Raw genomic sequence first — 16,400 nt, forward strand, 5'->3', positions numbered from 1 at the left:
CCCCCTTATTTATTGCTGTGGCCCATGGGGCAGTGTGGGGGGCTGGAGCTGGCTCTTCTCCCTGAGCGGAGGAGTTGGGGGGCAGAGGTGGGCCACGCCGCAGGAAACAGCAGCAGCTGGGCAGCGGTGGGGGAAGGAAAAGCCAGTTGCCATCTCCCCCCCACCCCCGAACTCAGTGCCCCCCCCCGATCCCACTGCTGCCACCAGCACCGGCTGAGACAGCTCTGGGACCTGCAGCCCCCCTCATGTCCAAGGGGGTTTATCCCCTCTTCCACCCTTTGCTCAGAGCAGTACTGGGGGGAGTGGGCCCGATCCTGTTGGTGCTCAGTCCGGGGGGCATCTGGCTGCAGTGGGGCAGCTCCCTTACTCCATGGGGGGGGGGGGGCTGAGGCACCTCTGCCTCCCCCCTGGCCCTCCTGGAGCAGGGTGGGGTTGTGGGAGACGGGGCCCCTTTTCCTCCCCATCCCAGGGGATTTTGGGGGCTTGGGGCCTGTTCCCTGCTGCCGTAGCGATTGGGGGAGGGTTGGGGCCCCCCAGGAAAGGGGGTAGGGGGCCCTCCAAGTAGCAGGTGCCAGCTGAGGGTCTGCCCCTCTTCCCCTCCTCCACTGATCTCCTCAGCCTCTCCAGAGAGGTTTTGCTTTGCACTAGGTGGGGGGGGGTCTGAACCCCCCCATGGACACAGAAAGCACTGAGGTTCGTCCCCCTCCCCCCCAAGTCAGCAGTGGCCAACGGTAATGTCTTGGTAGCCTGATTCCCCCCCCCCCCCCCCCCGGCTACCACTTTAGTGGCAATATTTAAAAGCTATTAAACATGAACCAAATCAAGTGGCCTTTTGGGGGTTGCCCCCCCCGGCCGGTGACCCCCCCCCCTGCGCCCGGGGGGCCCCGGCTCGGCTCTTTTGTTATTCCAGACGGAAATAAAAAGCAATGGTGAAAGTCTGAGTGTGTCATGGCCTCCTTCCGGGGGGGGGGTGGCCAGCCCCCAGTGGGCCGGGGGGGACCAGCAGCAGCACCTGGCTGCAGGGGGGGGTTGATGAGAAGCGACGGCTCCATGCCAGGGGTCCGGGCTCCCGGCCTGCCCTGTTGTACCCGCTTGACCCTCTGAGAGCTGGCGAGAGAACCCAGGAGTCCGGGCTCCCCGCTCTGACCCCTGTGCCCCGCTCCTCTCCCTGCCCCGCCCACACACCAGCTCCACTTCCCTCCCCTCCTGCCTCTGTTATCAGCTGGGGCGGGAGGGATCGATTTTTCCCCCCCCCCCCCCCCCCGCCTGCCTTGAACCCACGCAAGATGAAAGTCCAGGCGGGCACCCGGAGCCAGGAGCAGCAGCTAGGGTGCGTCCGCCAGTCGCCGGCCCGCAGCCCCGGCCCCTCGCCATGGACATTCTGGAGACGGACGCCCACTACCGCCGCAAGATGGCGGCTGATGTAAGGAGGAGGAAACTGAGGCACAAAGAGGGGACGAGTGGGAGGTAGAGTCTAGGTCCCGGCTCCCAGTTCCCTTTCCCTGCCCTAAGTCACTGCACCCCACTCCCTGCCCAGAGCCAGGGATAGAACCCAGGAGTCCTGGCTCCCAGCCCTGCCCTGCTCTAACCACTAGACCCCACTCCCTGCCCAGAGCCAGGGCTAGAACCCAGGGGTCCTGGCTCCCAGCCCTTCGCTGCTCTAACCACCCCCCCCCCTGCCCAGAGCCAGGGATAGAACTCAACTCCAGTACCCTCGGTGGGCCGTTGTACTGTTGTCATGGCTACTGGAGCTGTGAGCTGACCCAGCGGGGTGGGATTTCCTTGCCTGTCTGTTCTGCAGCTGTTTCCTGCCTGAGCTGCAGTGCTGGGCCTGGGGGGGAGGGGAAGCAGGGCTGGTAGCAGAATCAGCCTGGATGTCCTTGATCGCAGTCACAGCTCGGGTGACCTCCAAGGCCCAGCATCAGTAGGTTTCAGAGTCAACACCCTCCTTGTTGGTGTGAATGGGGCACGGTCACCACAGAATTGAGGGACAGTTAGGAGCAGCAAAGTTAGCTGTCTCTCCCTGCCCCACTACTGGCAATTAAATGGTTCACAAGGGTCGTGAGCCAGCGGTGCAATTAGTAGGTTTCAGAGTTAACAGTGCTCTGTTTAGCAGTGATGGGGCCGTTCTTCACCTGTTGGAGGAGCAGCGTGAACTGGCCCTTCCTGCTAAACTCGTGGTGGTGAAATAGTTAATACGTTGGCTGTGCAGTCAGTAGGTTCCAGAGTGAATGCCCCTGTGGCGAGTGGTCAGGTGCATGTTTCACGGTTGGCAGAATGCCCAGGCTCAACTGGCAATTCCTGGACGTTGCTGTGATTGCTGTGGCAGCTGAATGACCAAGGGTGACATGTTACATGAGGGCAGTAGGCTTCAGAGTCAACGCTCTGTTGCCATGAAGGGTGGGGGGTCACTTCCTGGCCCCACTGGGTTGAGATACCGGGAGGTGAGCTGACTAGATTTAGCTAGGGGATCTTGGTGGTGGCATAGTTAATACGGCTGATCTCATTGAGTTATCGGTAGGTTCACAAAACGTAATAGTGACAGGGAGTCCGGTCCCTGTCCCACGGGGCTACGGCTCAGCCTGTGATGAGTAGATTTAGCTGGGTGCGCCTGGCAAGTCTCTTGGTGAAATAGCTAACGCTGGGTCATCATTAAAATTCAGAGCTGTCACAGCATCGATGACATGAACTGGGTTGTCAGTAGTTTTCAGAGTTAACACAGTGACACAGCCACCGGCACCATTATTTGAAAGAGGTCATTGGCTATGGGCGTTAACATGGCAAAATAACCAATGTAACCCAACTCGTAAAGCCGGGTTGGTCCGTTATTTCGACATGTTAACTCTGAAACCTAATGATGCCCCCATTTCATTGAGCAGAATTAAGACGGCGAAATAGCTAGCATCCGTTATTCTGGACTGGCTGAGCAAGAGGTGTCAGAGCGAACGTGATGGCCATAAACAGGGCCGCTTACAGAGCCGGTCATCGTTAGGTTTCAGAGCTAACACATTTGCAGCTTAGCCTCAGTAGGCTTCAGAGTTAACCCAAGTGGGAAATGACGCCTGGTTGCTCTACTCCCTGATTGGACGGAAGGATGGTCTCCGCTGTGCTCTCCCTAGTGTAGATGGGCCCCGCCTGTGTTGATTTCTGCCTCCTTCTGCAGGCCAAGAGCCGACTCCTCAAGCTGCTGCCCTTCCTGGCCTCCTGCGGCCTCTACTTCGCCCTGGGGCTGCCGGAGCCCAGCGGCCCCAGTGCCGGCGTCAAGAGCCTCCCGGTGCTGAGCCTGGCGTTCTTCCTCACGGCCCAGGCCAGGGGCGACGGTGCCTGGACCCCCTCTGCCCGCCGGGTCCGCTGGGGGCTGCTGTGTTCCAGCGTGGGAGACATCTGCCTGGTCTGGCCGCGCCTTTTCCTCCCAGGTACAGGGCCGGGGGGCCGGGAGCCGGGCCTGGGCTGGTGGGGGGCTGGGCTGTGGGTCGGGAGCGAGGAGCGCTGTTCTCATGCCCCCCCTCTGCCCCCCCCACAGGCATGGCGGCTTTCGCGGCGGCCCACGGCTGCTACATCTGGGCGCTGGGCCTGCGTCCCCTCCGCCCCCTGCTGCTGCTGTTGCTGGCTCTGGCCTGGGCCGGGGCTTACGTGGCCCTGTGGCCCTGCCTGCAGGGCCCCTACGTGCCGGCCGTGGGGTTCTACGGGGCGCTGCTGGCGGCCGTGGTCTGGCGGGCCCTGGCCCGGCCTCCCCCGCGTCTGGCCGTGGCCACCGGCTCCCTCCTCTTCCTGGCCTCCGACCTGCTCCTGGCGGTCAACCACTTCTGCACCTCGCTGCCCCGGGCCCAGCTCCTGGTCATGGCCACCTACTACGCGGCCCAGGGGCTGCTGGCCGCCTCGGCCCCCCGCCCCCACCCCCGCCGCAAGGACTGATGAGCCGCGCCCCACGGACCCTGGGCCCAGGGGCGCCCCAGCAGGAACTGCCCCGACCTTTGCCCCGGCTCGTTCTGCACAAATTACAGCTCCTTTGATAACCTGTGTGCGTGTGTGTGTGTGTGCGTGTGCTGGCGTAGGCGGGGGGTTGTCGCCGTGGGGCGGGGGGGGTCCCGGGGTAGAGAGATGAGGCGCGGGAGGGGATGGCGTTGATTGGCCCACCCGTTTGGTGGGGGGGTGGGTATCACGGCTTTCTCCAGTTCTCAGCCCGAGTGAGACGGGCCTGGTCGCGCCGGGGATTGTGGGTAAAGCGCCGGGGGGCGCAGGAGACCCCTCCCGACCCCACATCTCCCCGGCCAGGCCGAGACCCGGGGTTCCCCTGCCCTGGAGCTGCCCTGGGCGTGATTCCTTTGACCTACGACCCCCGCGCCCGCCAGCCCTCTCGCCAGCCGGCCCCGGAGGCTCTTGCACTGCGACCCCTTGTCCTATCCCCTGCCCCATGGACGACCCCCCCCCCCCGGAGGTCAAACGCTGACCTCCGCCCCCCCCCCATGTTTAAAAAACCCACTGCTCCAGGAGCCAGCCCTAGGGTTCGTCTCGTGCCCTATGACCCCAGCCGTGGAGTGGCCTGGCTATTTACCCCCCGACCCCACGCCCCCAGCCTGAGCCTGAGCCCCAGCCCCGGGGGCCACAGCGAAGCACCAGCCTGGCTGAGGTGACCCCAGAGGACACCCCTTGACCACTGTCATGTTTCCCCCCCGCCCCCCGGATCTGAGCTGGAATTATTCAGCATGACCCCATGCTGAGGGGCCGACCCGGCCATGACCTGTGACCCACGGCCGCCCCCTTGACCTTGAAGTTGGTCCCTTGCTCAAGGAGAGCTGGTAGGCGCTGCTCAGGGGGGGCACCATCCCTGCCCCCCCCCCCAGGGCCAAGGAGACACCCAGCCTCAATGGTCGTGACCCCCCCACTGTAGCTGTAGCTGCCCCACTGAAGAGCTCTGGGCCCGGATGTTTTCCCAGAACCGGCGCCGGCCCGTGGCCGTGACCCAGGGCTGCCCCGTAGAAGGAAATCCTGGCCCCAGGGGGTGACTTGGAAGTTTTTCCTCTCACCCAAACGGCCCCCCAGAAAGCCCCCAGGTGTCCCCATATACCCAGCCCCCACGTCCCCCCACCCCAGAGGGACCATGTCCCAGTGCCTGGCGAGAGGTCCCCGTATACCCAGCCCCCGCGCCCCACCCCAGAGGGGCCGCATCTCTGCCCCGGGCAAGGGGTCCTTGTGTAATGCAGGAGTCCCAGCGTCCAGCCTCCCCCGGCTCCAACCAGGGCCCTCCCCAGCCCCTGGTTTCCGCGGCTGCGGTCGGGCCGCAGACACCGGGTCTGGGTCCTTCCCCCTTCCCAGAGCCCAGGCCCCGTGGAGCCGCCCAGGTGCAGAGCGGCAGGTGAGGCCAGGGTGGGGCGCAGGTGACAAAGCAGCTGGCAGCCAGAGGACGGCAGAGGACACGGACTGGTCGGCGTTCTCAGGGAACCGCTGCGAGTCGGCGCCGGCCCATGGCACCGCACCAGCCCAGGAGGGAAGGCTCCTGGTTACTGATCCTGATGGTGAGAGAGATTTAACCCAGCCCTCCCCCCACCTACCCACTAGACCCCACTCCCCTCCCAGAGCTGGGCAGAGAACCCAGGAGTCCTAGCCTCTAGCCACCGGTGCTCTAACCACCAGACCCCACTCCCCTCCCAGAGCCGGGGACAGAACCCAGCACTGATGATGGGGGGGAGGCAGAGCTTCCCAGCGGAGCCGGGTGAAGGCACAGATGGGCCGGGCGCCCTTTCTAGAGACACTTTCTGCCCCTCACGGATGGGGAGAAAAGCTCGAACGCGTGACCTGAGCGGCCCTGAGGCCGCCTGAGTCTGCAGAGAGCCTGAGCTTGTTGCTGTGAGAAGGGGAGCTGCCCCAGGCCTTTCAAGGGGTGTTAACTCCCAGCCCCACTGCTCTGGGGGGAACCCCCGGGGGCTCCGTGCCGCAGGTGGGGCAGAGCATGGTGGCTGTTGCTGTTAGTAATGGGGGATCCCACCGCTGACACCATGGAGGCTCAGTGTTCTTCTGTCCCTGTTCTCTGTGCCCCTCCCGTGAGCAGAGGACCCGGGGTCTCAGGCTGGGGTTTGCTCTGTAAATCTCTTTGCTGGGCTTTGGGGGAAGGACACACAAGGACGGGGAGGGTGGGGCTGACCTGGCCCCTCTGGCTGGGTGCGATATGGCGGGGAGCGGGAAACAAAACAAACCAAGGCTCTGAGCCAGAAGCAGCTGCCGGCGTCAGAAACTCCCCAGAGCCCGGGGCCCAGAGCCATGGCGCTGCTGGGGAGGGAGAGGGGGGGCTGTGCACCAGGGAGCGAGGTGGGGGGCTCAGTCGGGGGCGCTCTCAGATGGGGGGGTGCGAACGGCGGTGTCCTGGCCAAATCCCAGCCCAGGAACTGGAGACTGGCCCTGGCTGAATCCCTGCGCTCCACCCCAGAGGCAGCCGCATCCCAGCACCAGGTGAAGGGTCCCTGGATACCCAGCCCCCATGCCCCACCTGAGAAGTGGGGGCCCCATCTTGTTGGAGGGGGAGGGGAATCTGCCCTGCCCAGTATGACTGGGCCCCAATCTCACTTATGTGGTGGGGTGTCAGTGCCACACCCAGCCTGATGGCGTGGGCGGGGGGCAGGTGATCTCGGTCGAGGTCTCGACGTGCTGCTGTTAGGGAAATAAGCTTTGGTTTATCAGCAGGTTTGAATATTCGGATGTAAATGGGTGTCCAATGATGTCAGCGCCACACCCTAACCATGCTGGGGGGGATGGGGGGAGGGGCTGGGAGCCAGGGCGCCTGGGTTCTGTCCCAGCTTTGGGCGGGGAGTGGGGGTTTAGTGCTTACAGGTGGGAATCTCTCTCTGTCCCTGTCCCCATCCGTCTGTCTGTCTGTGTTCCCAGGTGCTGCTGACACAGCCTGGGCTGTATGGTAAGTTACACCTCCCCCCCCCCGCCCCGCGGTGCCAGTGCCCCTCCCTCCCCACCCGCAGCTCCCCCAATTAAAAAAAGAAGCCGATGGCCCCCTGCCTTCTCCCCTTTACTGGTCATCTGGGCTTCTCACGCCGGAGGGGGAGCTGGGGTGTGAAGCAGGCCCTAACTTTGGGGTGACCCTGTTCACAGAATTGAGGGTGGGGGGGCCCTGGGACGTCCCCTCTGCACGGTTGACTCCAGCCTGGTGTCAGCAGTGGGGTAGATGGACCGTGGGTGATTTTCAGAGCGGCCGCTGGGCTCCCTGATCCAGCGGTTGCCTCGGGGCTCCTGACGCTGGCCAAGGCAGGCAGAAGTGAGGGTGACACCCCAGAACAGCCCCTTCTGGCCGGGGGGCCCCGTGTAATGACCATTCTCCCTGGCGTAGGTTCCAGCAAGACCAGAACACAAACCACGGCGTATCCCCCCACCCCCGGTAAGTATCTTCGCTTGCCCTCCCCCGAGCCCTGCAACGCGCCCCTGGGGTTGGGCAGCATCTCGCTGGTGGGTGCCCCGCTGCTTCTTGACAGGTTCGTGCAACTTCCCCCCCCATCACATGAGGCTCCTGGGCCACTGGATTCCCCGCCCTGCTGCTTCTGAAGGAACAGGGCCACCCCGGCTTCCCCTTGACCCCAGAGCCATGTAGCTCACGGCACCGGAACAGGTTTTATGGCACCCGGTTTCCAGCGCAGCCCCGGCCCGTCTATCCCACTGCTGCCACCAAGCGCCGCCGGTGTCAGAGGGGACGTTCCAGGCCAGCAGCTGGAGTCAGGGGGCATGAAGGGTTCCCCAAGAAAATCCAGTCGCTGCACGATTCCTAGAGCCTCAAGTGGAGTGGCGAGGCCGGTTTACACGGCATGGCCAGGGCGGGGGGGTGTCCCAAGGACGCAAGAGAGACCAGCGGGGCGTCCCCTGGGGCACCAGACGAGACTCAGTTGGCACGGAGCAGCCGGCGTCTCTGCCAACCCTCAGCCTGCCGGGGAACTGCCCTCGCTCACGGAGCTGGAGGGCATCAGTAGCGGCATCTGCCCCGACCGCCCTGCTTCTTTTCGGGATGCCAGGGGCACAGGTTGGTGGGGGGCAAAGAGCCCAGAAGGTCCCTTGGTGGCGGCGGTGGTGGTGGTGGGGGGCGTGCTGGGGTCTGAGTTGTGTGTCCCTGGAGTTGCTTCTCAGCATCCCCTGGCATCGACGCGGCGTTGCTCTCTGCCTCAGTTTCCCCATCGGCACAATGGGGGGGAGGAAACTCCTGCCTTTGTCTCGTTCCACTGGGAGCGCTGCCGGGCTGGGGGCTGCCTCTCGCGGCGCGTCTGGGCAGAGATGCTGGGCCCCATCCCGGCCGGGGAGGGGGAACCTGGGCGGTTCTCGCCATCCAGCGCACCCTGCCTGTTACAGCTCCAGCCCTCAACTGCTCTGCGCTGAACTGGACGGTCGGCCCCACTCACGTCGCGGTGGGAGCCCAGCCCTCGTTCGACCAGGCGCAGATCCTCCCCCGGCCCCCCCAGCGAACGAACGGGAGTCTCAACATGACGGGGCTGGAGCCTGGCTGCCCGTACCTCGTCACCCTGCTGCGAGGAGAACATCCCCTTTGCAACATCTCCTGGTACACGGGTGGGTCCAAATGCCCCTCACTCCTGACCCAGCCCTGGGCTCCCCCCCAGCCCTGCCAGTGCCCCTCACTCCCGACCGCCAGCCCCCTCCTGGCCCAGCCCTGGGCCCCTCACTCCCGACCGCCAGCCCCCTCCCCCAGCCCTGCCGGTGCCCCTTGATCCTGATCTATAGCCCCCCAGTTTAAATTTAACTGGGAGCCAGGACTCCTGGGTTCTGTCCCTTGCTCTGGGCGGGGAGTGGGGTCTAGTGGTTAGAGCAGGGGGCTGGGAGCCAGGACTCCTGGGTTCTCTCCCCAGCTCTGGGGTCCGACTCTCTGTCTCTCTCTCCCCTCTGCTCTGCCAGCACCCGAGCCGGTGAGCAACGTCACCCTCCAGGCTCGCTCCAACAGCTCCCTGAGCCTGGCCTGGCTGAGCTCTTCGGGGTCCTGTGCCCACAACTGCAGCTACGGCGTCCACGTCTGGGCGGCGTCCCAACCCCTCTCACCCGCGGGTGGCGGGACCTCGGGGCCGGGGCAGGCGGCGAGCGCAGGGAATTACCCCGCCAACGTCTCCAGCGGCCCCGTCTCCATCACGGGGCTCTCGGCAGGACAGAATTACAGCGCGGCCGTGTGGAGTGTCGGCCCGGATGGGCGCCGAAGCCACGAGGTCACCGGAACTGGGACCACCCGTGAGTGGGAGAGTGGCTGTCAGCCCCACACCGCCTCTCCCCACTAGGGGGCGCCGGCCCCGATCCGGCCCCGGGGTGGGGACTGGGTGGCTTGGGGGGCAGGGAATGGGGCACGGGGCCTCTCCCCTCTAGCGGGGACCGGCCCCGATCCGGCCCCAAACGCCTGTTACCAGTAACGATTGGTTATCTATTAATAATGATCCGTGTCTGGTTTCCAGTCATTGCGGGTCGCCGGTTTCGAGGCGTGTAATTAACGGTGAGCTGCTGATCGCCCCCAATGGTTAATGACTCACACAACCGCACTGGACGGTTACACGTTACAGGACTGGCAACGCAGGAATCATTCGGAAGCGGGGCTAATGAGCCGCCTGTCGTTAATCACAGTCCCGGGCTCTGGACCGCTAACGAGCCGCCTGTCGTAACCAGTAATTCTCACTCGGGGCTGGTCTGCCCTTAAAACGTGCTGCAGCCCAGCCGTGGCGGTGCCGCCGGGCCGGCCTGGTGCAGCCGCGTTACGCGGACGGGCAAAGCTCGACCTCATAAAACCCCCGAACCGAGCGTCACCCGCCCACGCGGCCCTGGCCACCCCGGCGCTTGGGCCGGCCCAGCTGATGTCTCTTGGGGGGCGTCGCCTTCACACCCCGAGGCGACAAAGGTTTGGCCGGCACACGCGAGAGTGTAGACAAGACCTCGCCTACGCTGCCACAACCGCCAGTGTGCGGGGTCGGTCGGGGCCCTTGATTCGGGGGCGTTCGGCGGCTGCTCTTGGATCAACGATGAGTTGGTTGCTGGACGAATGGCGGGTTGGGGTGGGAGATTTGTGAATGGCGGGTTGGGGTGGGCGGGGGGAGATTTGTGAACAGCGGGTTGGGGGTGGCGGGGGGAGATTTGTGAATGGCGGTTGGGGTGGCGGGGGTGATTTGTGAATGGGGTGGCGGGGGTGATTTGTGAATGGCGGGTTGGGGTGGGCGGGGGGAGATTTGTGAATGGCGGGTTGGGGTAGAATGGCGGGTTGGGGTGGTTGTGAATGAGTGAATGGGGTGGCGGGGGTGATTTGTGAATGGGGGTGGATAGATGGCGGTTGGTGGCTGGATGGACTGGGGGTGGATGGACGGTTGGGTGGACTGGCGGGCTGCGGGTGGTAGGTGGGTGGACGGCGGGTTGACGGACGAATGGCGGGTCGATGGGGGGGGTTCATGGGTGGGTAGCTAGAGGGCGGGGGAGGGAAGGGTCCTGTCTGACCTTACCCCAGGACTGAACTGGGTCGGTCACGTGAGTCAGCGTCCAGGGGTCGTACAGCGCCGGGCCCACCGGGATCTCTGCTCTGCGCCCCCAGGACCCTCCCCCGTCTCCGGCTTGTGGCTGTTCAACCAGACGGCGACGTCGGTGAGTCTAATCTGGAGCCCCCCCCCAGACACGAACCGCACGGCCTATACCTACCACGTCAACGTCTCCGGCTGCCCCCATGCCGCCGTGCCCAGCCCTGTCCGGGGCCCGTCTGTGACCGTCACCCGTCTGCTGCCCGGGGTGACGTGCACCTTCACCGTCTCCAGCGTGACCCCCAACGGCGTCCATAGCAACGGCACCCAGCTGAACGTCGCCACCGGTACAGCCGGACCCAGGGAGCTGGGGTCTTTCACCAGCTCAGGGGAGGAGGGTCTAGTGGTTAGAGTCGGGGGAGGTGGCAGCCAGGACGCTGGGTTCAGTTGCATTGAGATCACCCGGGGGGGGCCCTGTGGGAAGCCGTGGGGCGGGTGTCTGTCAGCAGGGGACACCGTGCGGTGCAGCGTGGGGGCACTGGTTGTGGGGCAGGAGTCTCTGTGGGGGCGCTGGCCATGGGGCCGTTATCTGCTAATTCTCCCTTCTCCCCCCAGTCCCCGAGGAGCCCAGGAATGTCACGGTGCTGGACAGCACCCCCCACACCCTGAGTCTCGCCTGGAACCCACCGACACACCATGACTCCTACAAATACCAGCTCCACTGGTGCAGCCTGACCTCCTCGGGCCCAGCCCAGAGCAAGCAGACCCCCAAGTCCTCCTACAAGATCGAGGGGCTGAGCCCCGGGAACCTGTATCGTGTGTCCGTCCGCTCCGTCGTCAGGGGCGCCCAGAGCCAAGAGGCCGAGATCCTGGCGCTGACGGGTGAGGGGCCCCCCAAATCTGAGGATCCCCCCCTCACCGACCCCTCCCACACCTCCCAAATCCAGCAGAACGTCCACTGCCCCTCCTCCCTCTGGGTCCCCTAAATCTTGGGGAGCCCCCACTGCTCCCTGCCAAGCCCCCCTCTCTCCCCTAGTCCCGCTGCCCCCCCGCAACTTCACCCTCCAGCGCATCAACCAGACCACAGCGTGGCTGACCTGGCTGCCACAGGAGACCAATGGCTCGGCGTGGGGGGGGTTCGAGATCGAGGTGTCTCCGTCTCTGCACCGCAGTCCCAGGCTGCTCCCCAATTCCTCCCGGGAGACCCAGCTGGAGGCGCTAACCCCTGGCACGAATTACACCTTCACCCTGTGCACCCTGGCGTGGGACGGACCCACAAAGACCCACAGCTCCCTTGTCAGCCTGGAGACCGCCACAGGTACCCCGGGGAGTGGGAGCTAGTGGTTAGAGCAGGGGGCTGGGAGCCAGGACTCCTGGGTTCTCTCCCCAATGACTGCTGCCTTTTCCTTTCAGAGCCGGCGAGCGCGATGGGCGTGGGGTGCGAGGCCCTGGAGGGGGGCTACGGCTTGCGGGTCCGCTGGGCCTGCCCACCAGGGGGGCACAGCGGGTTCCAGGTCTGGGTGTCAGGCCGGGGGCCCCTGAGTCACGAGAACTGCTTGGAGCCCGCCACGGTGCAGGGGCTGCAGCCGGGGGCCACCTACCGCGTGCGGGTGCGGACGGGCTGGGCCGGGGCGTGGGCTGAGTCCGTGGTCGTGGAGTGTCGCACGGACAGCACAGGTGGGGAATCCCCCTCATCCTGCCCCCGGCCCCCCTTATCCTCCCTATCCCAGCCCCTCACCCCCTCCTCCCGGGAATGGGGGGCCTCCTTTCTCTTCCCCCCGTTAACTGCCTCTCTCCCCAGGAGTAATTGTCGGGGCGTTTCTTGGGCTGATTCTGTTTCTCGTCCTTTTGGGTGGCCTGTTATTTTTCGTCAGGAGAAGGTAAGAGAACCCCAGGTGCTGCGCGCTTCCCCGCAGCAGTGCCCCCAGCCAGGGACTCCCCCCCCCAGGTGCTGCGCGCTTCCCCGCAGCAGTGCCCCCAGCCAGGGACTCCCCCTAGGTGCTGCGAGCTTCCCTGCAGCAGTGCCCCCAGCCAGGGACTCCCCCCCCCCAGGTGCTGTGCGCTTCCCTACAGCAGTGCCCCGGCTGTGGTGCCCTCCCTGGCCTGGGAACTTGTGAAGCTGGCCCTGTCTCTACCATTCGCAGGCTCACGGACACGTCAGAGAAGCAAAAGCAGGTCCTGGATCTGTGCGGGTGAGTTGGGGGCAGAGGTAACGTACTGGGGGGAGGGTGGGGTGGCTGCCCAGGCGGGGGGGGGGAGGTCTGTTAGAGGGGTTGTGAGGGGGGAGGGGGCTGTCCAGGCAGAGGGGTGGGGAGTGGGGGGGAAGAGAGGTTGGGGGGCCATGGACAGGATTGGGGGGACAGTCGGTCGAGGGGGCCTGGGAGGACGTGGGCGGGGTGGGGGGGAGTTGGGGAGGAGGCTGCGGGGATTGGGGGAGGGGAGGCTGGGGGTGCTCAGGTGGGGTGCAGGGCTCTATGGAGGGATAGGCTGCCTGGGGGCCCCCTACGGCCTGTGACACCCCCACTCCCCCCCCACAGGCTCCCAGGGCCTGTTCCCGTCGCCTCCTTCCCAGGGTTTTTCCAGAGGAATTTCGCCGACAGCCAGTTCGGCTTCTTGGAGGAATTTCAGGTATGGGGGGGGGTCAGGAGCTGGGGGCGGGGGGCAGTAGGGCAGGGGCTGGGAGGAGGTGGGGGTGGCGGACGCACAGTCTGCTCCTGGCAGTGGCATGGGGGGGGGAGGGGGCGTGTTGCCGGCTGCATTGACCCCGGCCATCTCCCCCCCTCCAGCTCCTGCAGGCCGTGGGGCTGGGGCAGCCCCAGAGTGTGGGGCGGCAGGCGGAGAACCAGGCCAAGAACCGCTACAGCAACGTCCTGCCTTGTGAGTGACCCCCCCCCAGCTACCCCCAGCCCCCCAACTGGTCCACCCCCTGTCCCCAGCCCCCCTCCTCACCCCAACCCTGCCCCCCCATCCCCTCGCTTCCTCCAGCTTCCCCCCGCTCTGTCCATGCCCCCCCTTGCCCCCCCCAGCCCTCTTTAACCCTTTCTCTCTCTCTGGCCAGACGACTCCTCGCGGGTCCACCTCACCCCCCTGGGTGGGGAGCCCGGCTCAGACTATATCAACGCCAGCTACATGCCGGTGAGTGCTGCCGAGGGCTGGGGGTGTCCTAGGGTTAGGCTGCTGAGAACACAGCTGGGGACAGGACCCAGGAGTCTGGGCTCCCAGCCCTCCGCTCTAACCACTAGACCCCACTCCCCCTCCCAGAGCCAGGAGAGAACCCAGGCGTCCTGACTCCTCCCCCCACCCCCCTCCCCGGCAGGGCTATCTCTGGGAGCAGGAGTTCATTGCGGCGCAGGGCCCGCTGGCCAGGACGCTGGCCGATTTCTGGCGCATGATCTGGGAGCAGCGCGCCAGGACCCTCGTCATGCTGACCAAGTGCCTGGAGAGCAGCCGGGTGAGTGCGTCCGGCCCCCGTCCGTCTGTCCGGCCCGGCTCCCCCACCCTCGCCGGAGCACGGTAGCCAGCCGCAAGGTCACGGGCAACGGGGGGACGCTGCAGCCTGCCTGGCTGTGCCGGGCCCACTCCTGGGCCCCAGCTCGCTTCAGGCCGCCGCTCGCTCGTCTGCGCGCTTCGCTGCTTGCTTCTCTTCCCACCTGTCTGTCTGTCTGTCGTGGGAGCTGGCTGTGCCCTCACCCCCGCGATCTCCCCCCGCCCCAGGTGAAGTGTGAGCAGTATTGGCCCCTGGATTACGCCCCGTGCACCTACGGAGACATCACAGTCACCATCCTCACGGAGACCATCCTCGCCGACTGGACCATCCGGGACTTTCAGCTCAAACGAGTGAGTCTGGGGAGGGAACCCAGGCGTCCTGGCTCCCAGCATCCCCCCCACCTCCTCCCGCTCCAATCTGAGCTGGCCGCATCTCAGCGCTGGGTGAGGGGACCCTGTATACACAGCCCCTGCGCCCCACCCCAGAAGAAGCCGCATCTCAGCACTGGGTGAGGGGTCCCCGTATACCCAACCCCGCTCCCCACCCCAGAGGGAATATGTCCCAGTGCCGGGTGAGGGGTCCCCGTATAACCAGTCCCCCCGTCCCACCCCAGAAGAAGCCGCATCTCAGCGCTGGGTGAGGGGTCCCCGTGTACCCAGCCCCACGCCCCACCCCAGAGGGACCGCACCCCAGCGCCACGTGACGGGCCCATGGGGAAGGGGAGGGACCCGGCGCTCTCTCGCTCTCACCCTTTGTCCCTTTGCTCTCAGGCGAATGAGTCAGTGTCTCGCTTTGTCCGTCATTTCCACTACACCTCGTGGCCCGATCATGGGGTCCCAGACACCCTGGGCACCGTGCTCCGGTTCCGGGACCTGGTCCGGGCCCACATGGACCAGTGCTGGGGGAGCGGACCAGCCGTGGTTCACTGCAGGTAACACCTGGGTTCTCGCCCGGCTCTGGGTGGGGAGTGATGTCTACTGGTCAGAGCAGGGGGGCTGGGAGCCAGGACTCCTGGGTTCTCTCCCAGCTCTGGGAGGGGAGTGGGGTCTAGTGGTTAGAGCAGGGGGGCTGGGAGCCAGGACTCCTGGGTTCTCTCCCAGCTCTGGGAGACGGGAGAGCTGACGGCCTCATCTTTTCTCCCCTCCCACCCGCGGTTCTCTTCTTCCCTCTGTATTTCTGGGATCCCTCATCCCTGGCCTGTTTTCTTCTCTTTCTGTTCCTGGTTCTTTCCTCCTCTTTCCCCCTTTGCTCTTTTCTCCCTTGGCTCCGTCTTTTCCTCCCTTTTTCTTTCTTTTGCTCTTTCGTGTCTTTACTTTTTTTTTTTCTTTCGTTCTGTTTTTCCCTGTTTCCTTGTTCTTCATTTTTTCATTTTGTTTCTGTCCTTTTTCTTTTGTATTGATCTTTTCTTTTCTTTTCTCTTCACTTGTTCTTTTATTTCCCCCATCTTTCTTCCTTTTGTCTTTTTGTTCTTTTCTTTCTTTTCTTTTCTTCTTTTCTTCATTTTCCCCCCTTCCTTTTCCCCCCATTCTGTATTTTCTTTGTTTTCTCTTTTTTCCTTCCTCCTCTGGTTCCCCCGCCGGGATGTGGACAGCGCTGGCGTGGGGCGTACAGGTACCTTCATCGCTCTGGACTCTCTCCTGCGCCAACTGCACAGCGAGGAGCAGGTGGGAGCCTTCTCCTTTGTGAGGAGGATGAGGATGAATCGGCCGCTGATGGTGCAAACAGAGGTGAGTGGGGGGGAGGGGACAATCTGCCCCTCGGGAGAACAGACTGGAGTGGGGGGGCAGCTTGGGCGTCTCCTCCGCTTTGATGCCCCCATCTCTCCCGCAGTCTCAGTACATATTCCTGCACCAGTGCCTGCTGGCGGTGATCCAAGGGGCCGGCCCCACAGAGGTGCCGCGGGATGCGGTCATCTACGAGAACGTGCTGGCCATCGGGGAAGTCGCCACCCCCCACGCCTGACCCCCTGCTCCTCCAGGCTGGGGGGTGGGGCGGAGCTTGGCCTCCATCCCTCACCTTTGCTCCGGACACCCGAACCCAGCCCCCGGCTGCCGGCACCATGAAAGCACCCACCAGGCTGTGCCCCCTGCACCTCAGTGCCCCCCGCCGGGGGTGAAGGAAGGAACTGGAGTCCTAGACCCACTGTTCTTGGCATCCCCTGCTGGTGGGAATGGAGGGGAGCCGTCGTGAGAACCATTGGCTCTGCTGGCAGGACTCCTGGGTTCTGTCCCCAGCTTGGTGGGGAGGGGGGGAGTGGGGTCTAGTAGTTGGAGCAGTGGGGGCTGGGAGCCAGGACTCCTGGGTTCCTTCCCCTGCTCTGACAGTGACTGTAGGACTAGGGAGATGGGGCACAGCTGAGGTATGTGGGGTGATGCCCCTGTTCCCAGGAGGGGGAAAAGGGGTATAGTGGAGGGGGGCAGGGTGACAGAGGGTGG

The 16,400-nt window shown here is 64.8% G+C and overlaps 2 protein-coding genes across 2 annotated transcripts; both read left to right on the forward strand.

Moving 5' to 3' along the window:
* Window positions 1-1,286: 1,286 nt before the first annotated feature.
* TMEM86B (transmembrane protein 86B) lies at window positions 1,287-4,005 on the forward strand. Its single transcript, XM_067552435.1, is given in 4 exon segments — window positions 1,287-1,337; window positions 1,340-1,423; window positions 3,164-3,416; window positions 3,524-4,005. Coding segments are annotated over 4 exon segments (780 nt in total). The 3' UTR covers window positions 3,916-4,005.
* Window positions 4,006-8,468: 4,463 nt separating this feature from the next.
* On the forward strand, window positions 8,469-15,927 carry PTPRH (protein tyrosine phosphatase receptor type H). The gene is made up of 16 exons (XM_067552405.1): window positions 8,469-8,553; window positions 8,896-9,219; window positions 10,556-10,825; window positions 11,094-11,360; window positions 11,515-11,796; window positions 11,892-12,155; window positions 12,280-12,358; window positions 12,623-12,670; window positions 13,016-13,106; window positions 13,265-13,355; window positions 13,537-13,613; window positions 13,795-13,929; window positions 14,193-14,315; window positions 14,736-14,896; window positions 15,557-15,692; window positions 15,796-15,927. Exons 1-16 carry the CDS (start codon window positions 8,469-8,471, stop codon window positions 15,925-15,927), a joined length of 2,565 nt encoding a protein of 854 aa, XP_067408506.1.
* Window positions 15,928-16,400: the final 473 nt, after the last annotated feature.

This window comes from Emydura macquarii, unplaced genomic scaffold (assembly GCF_026122565.2).
Source record: "Emydura macquarii macquarii isolate MOO-44397 ecotype Brisbane River unplaced genomic scaffold, CSIRO-AGI_Emac_v2 contig_1386, whole genome shotgun sequence".
Classification (NCBI taxonomy): domain Eukaryota; kingdom Metazoa; phylum Chordata; order Testudines; family Chelidae; genus Emydura; species Emydura macquarii.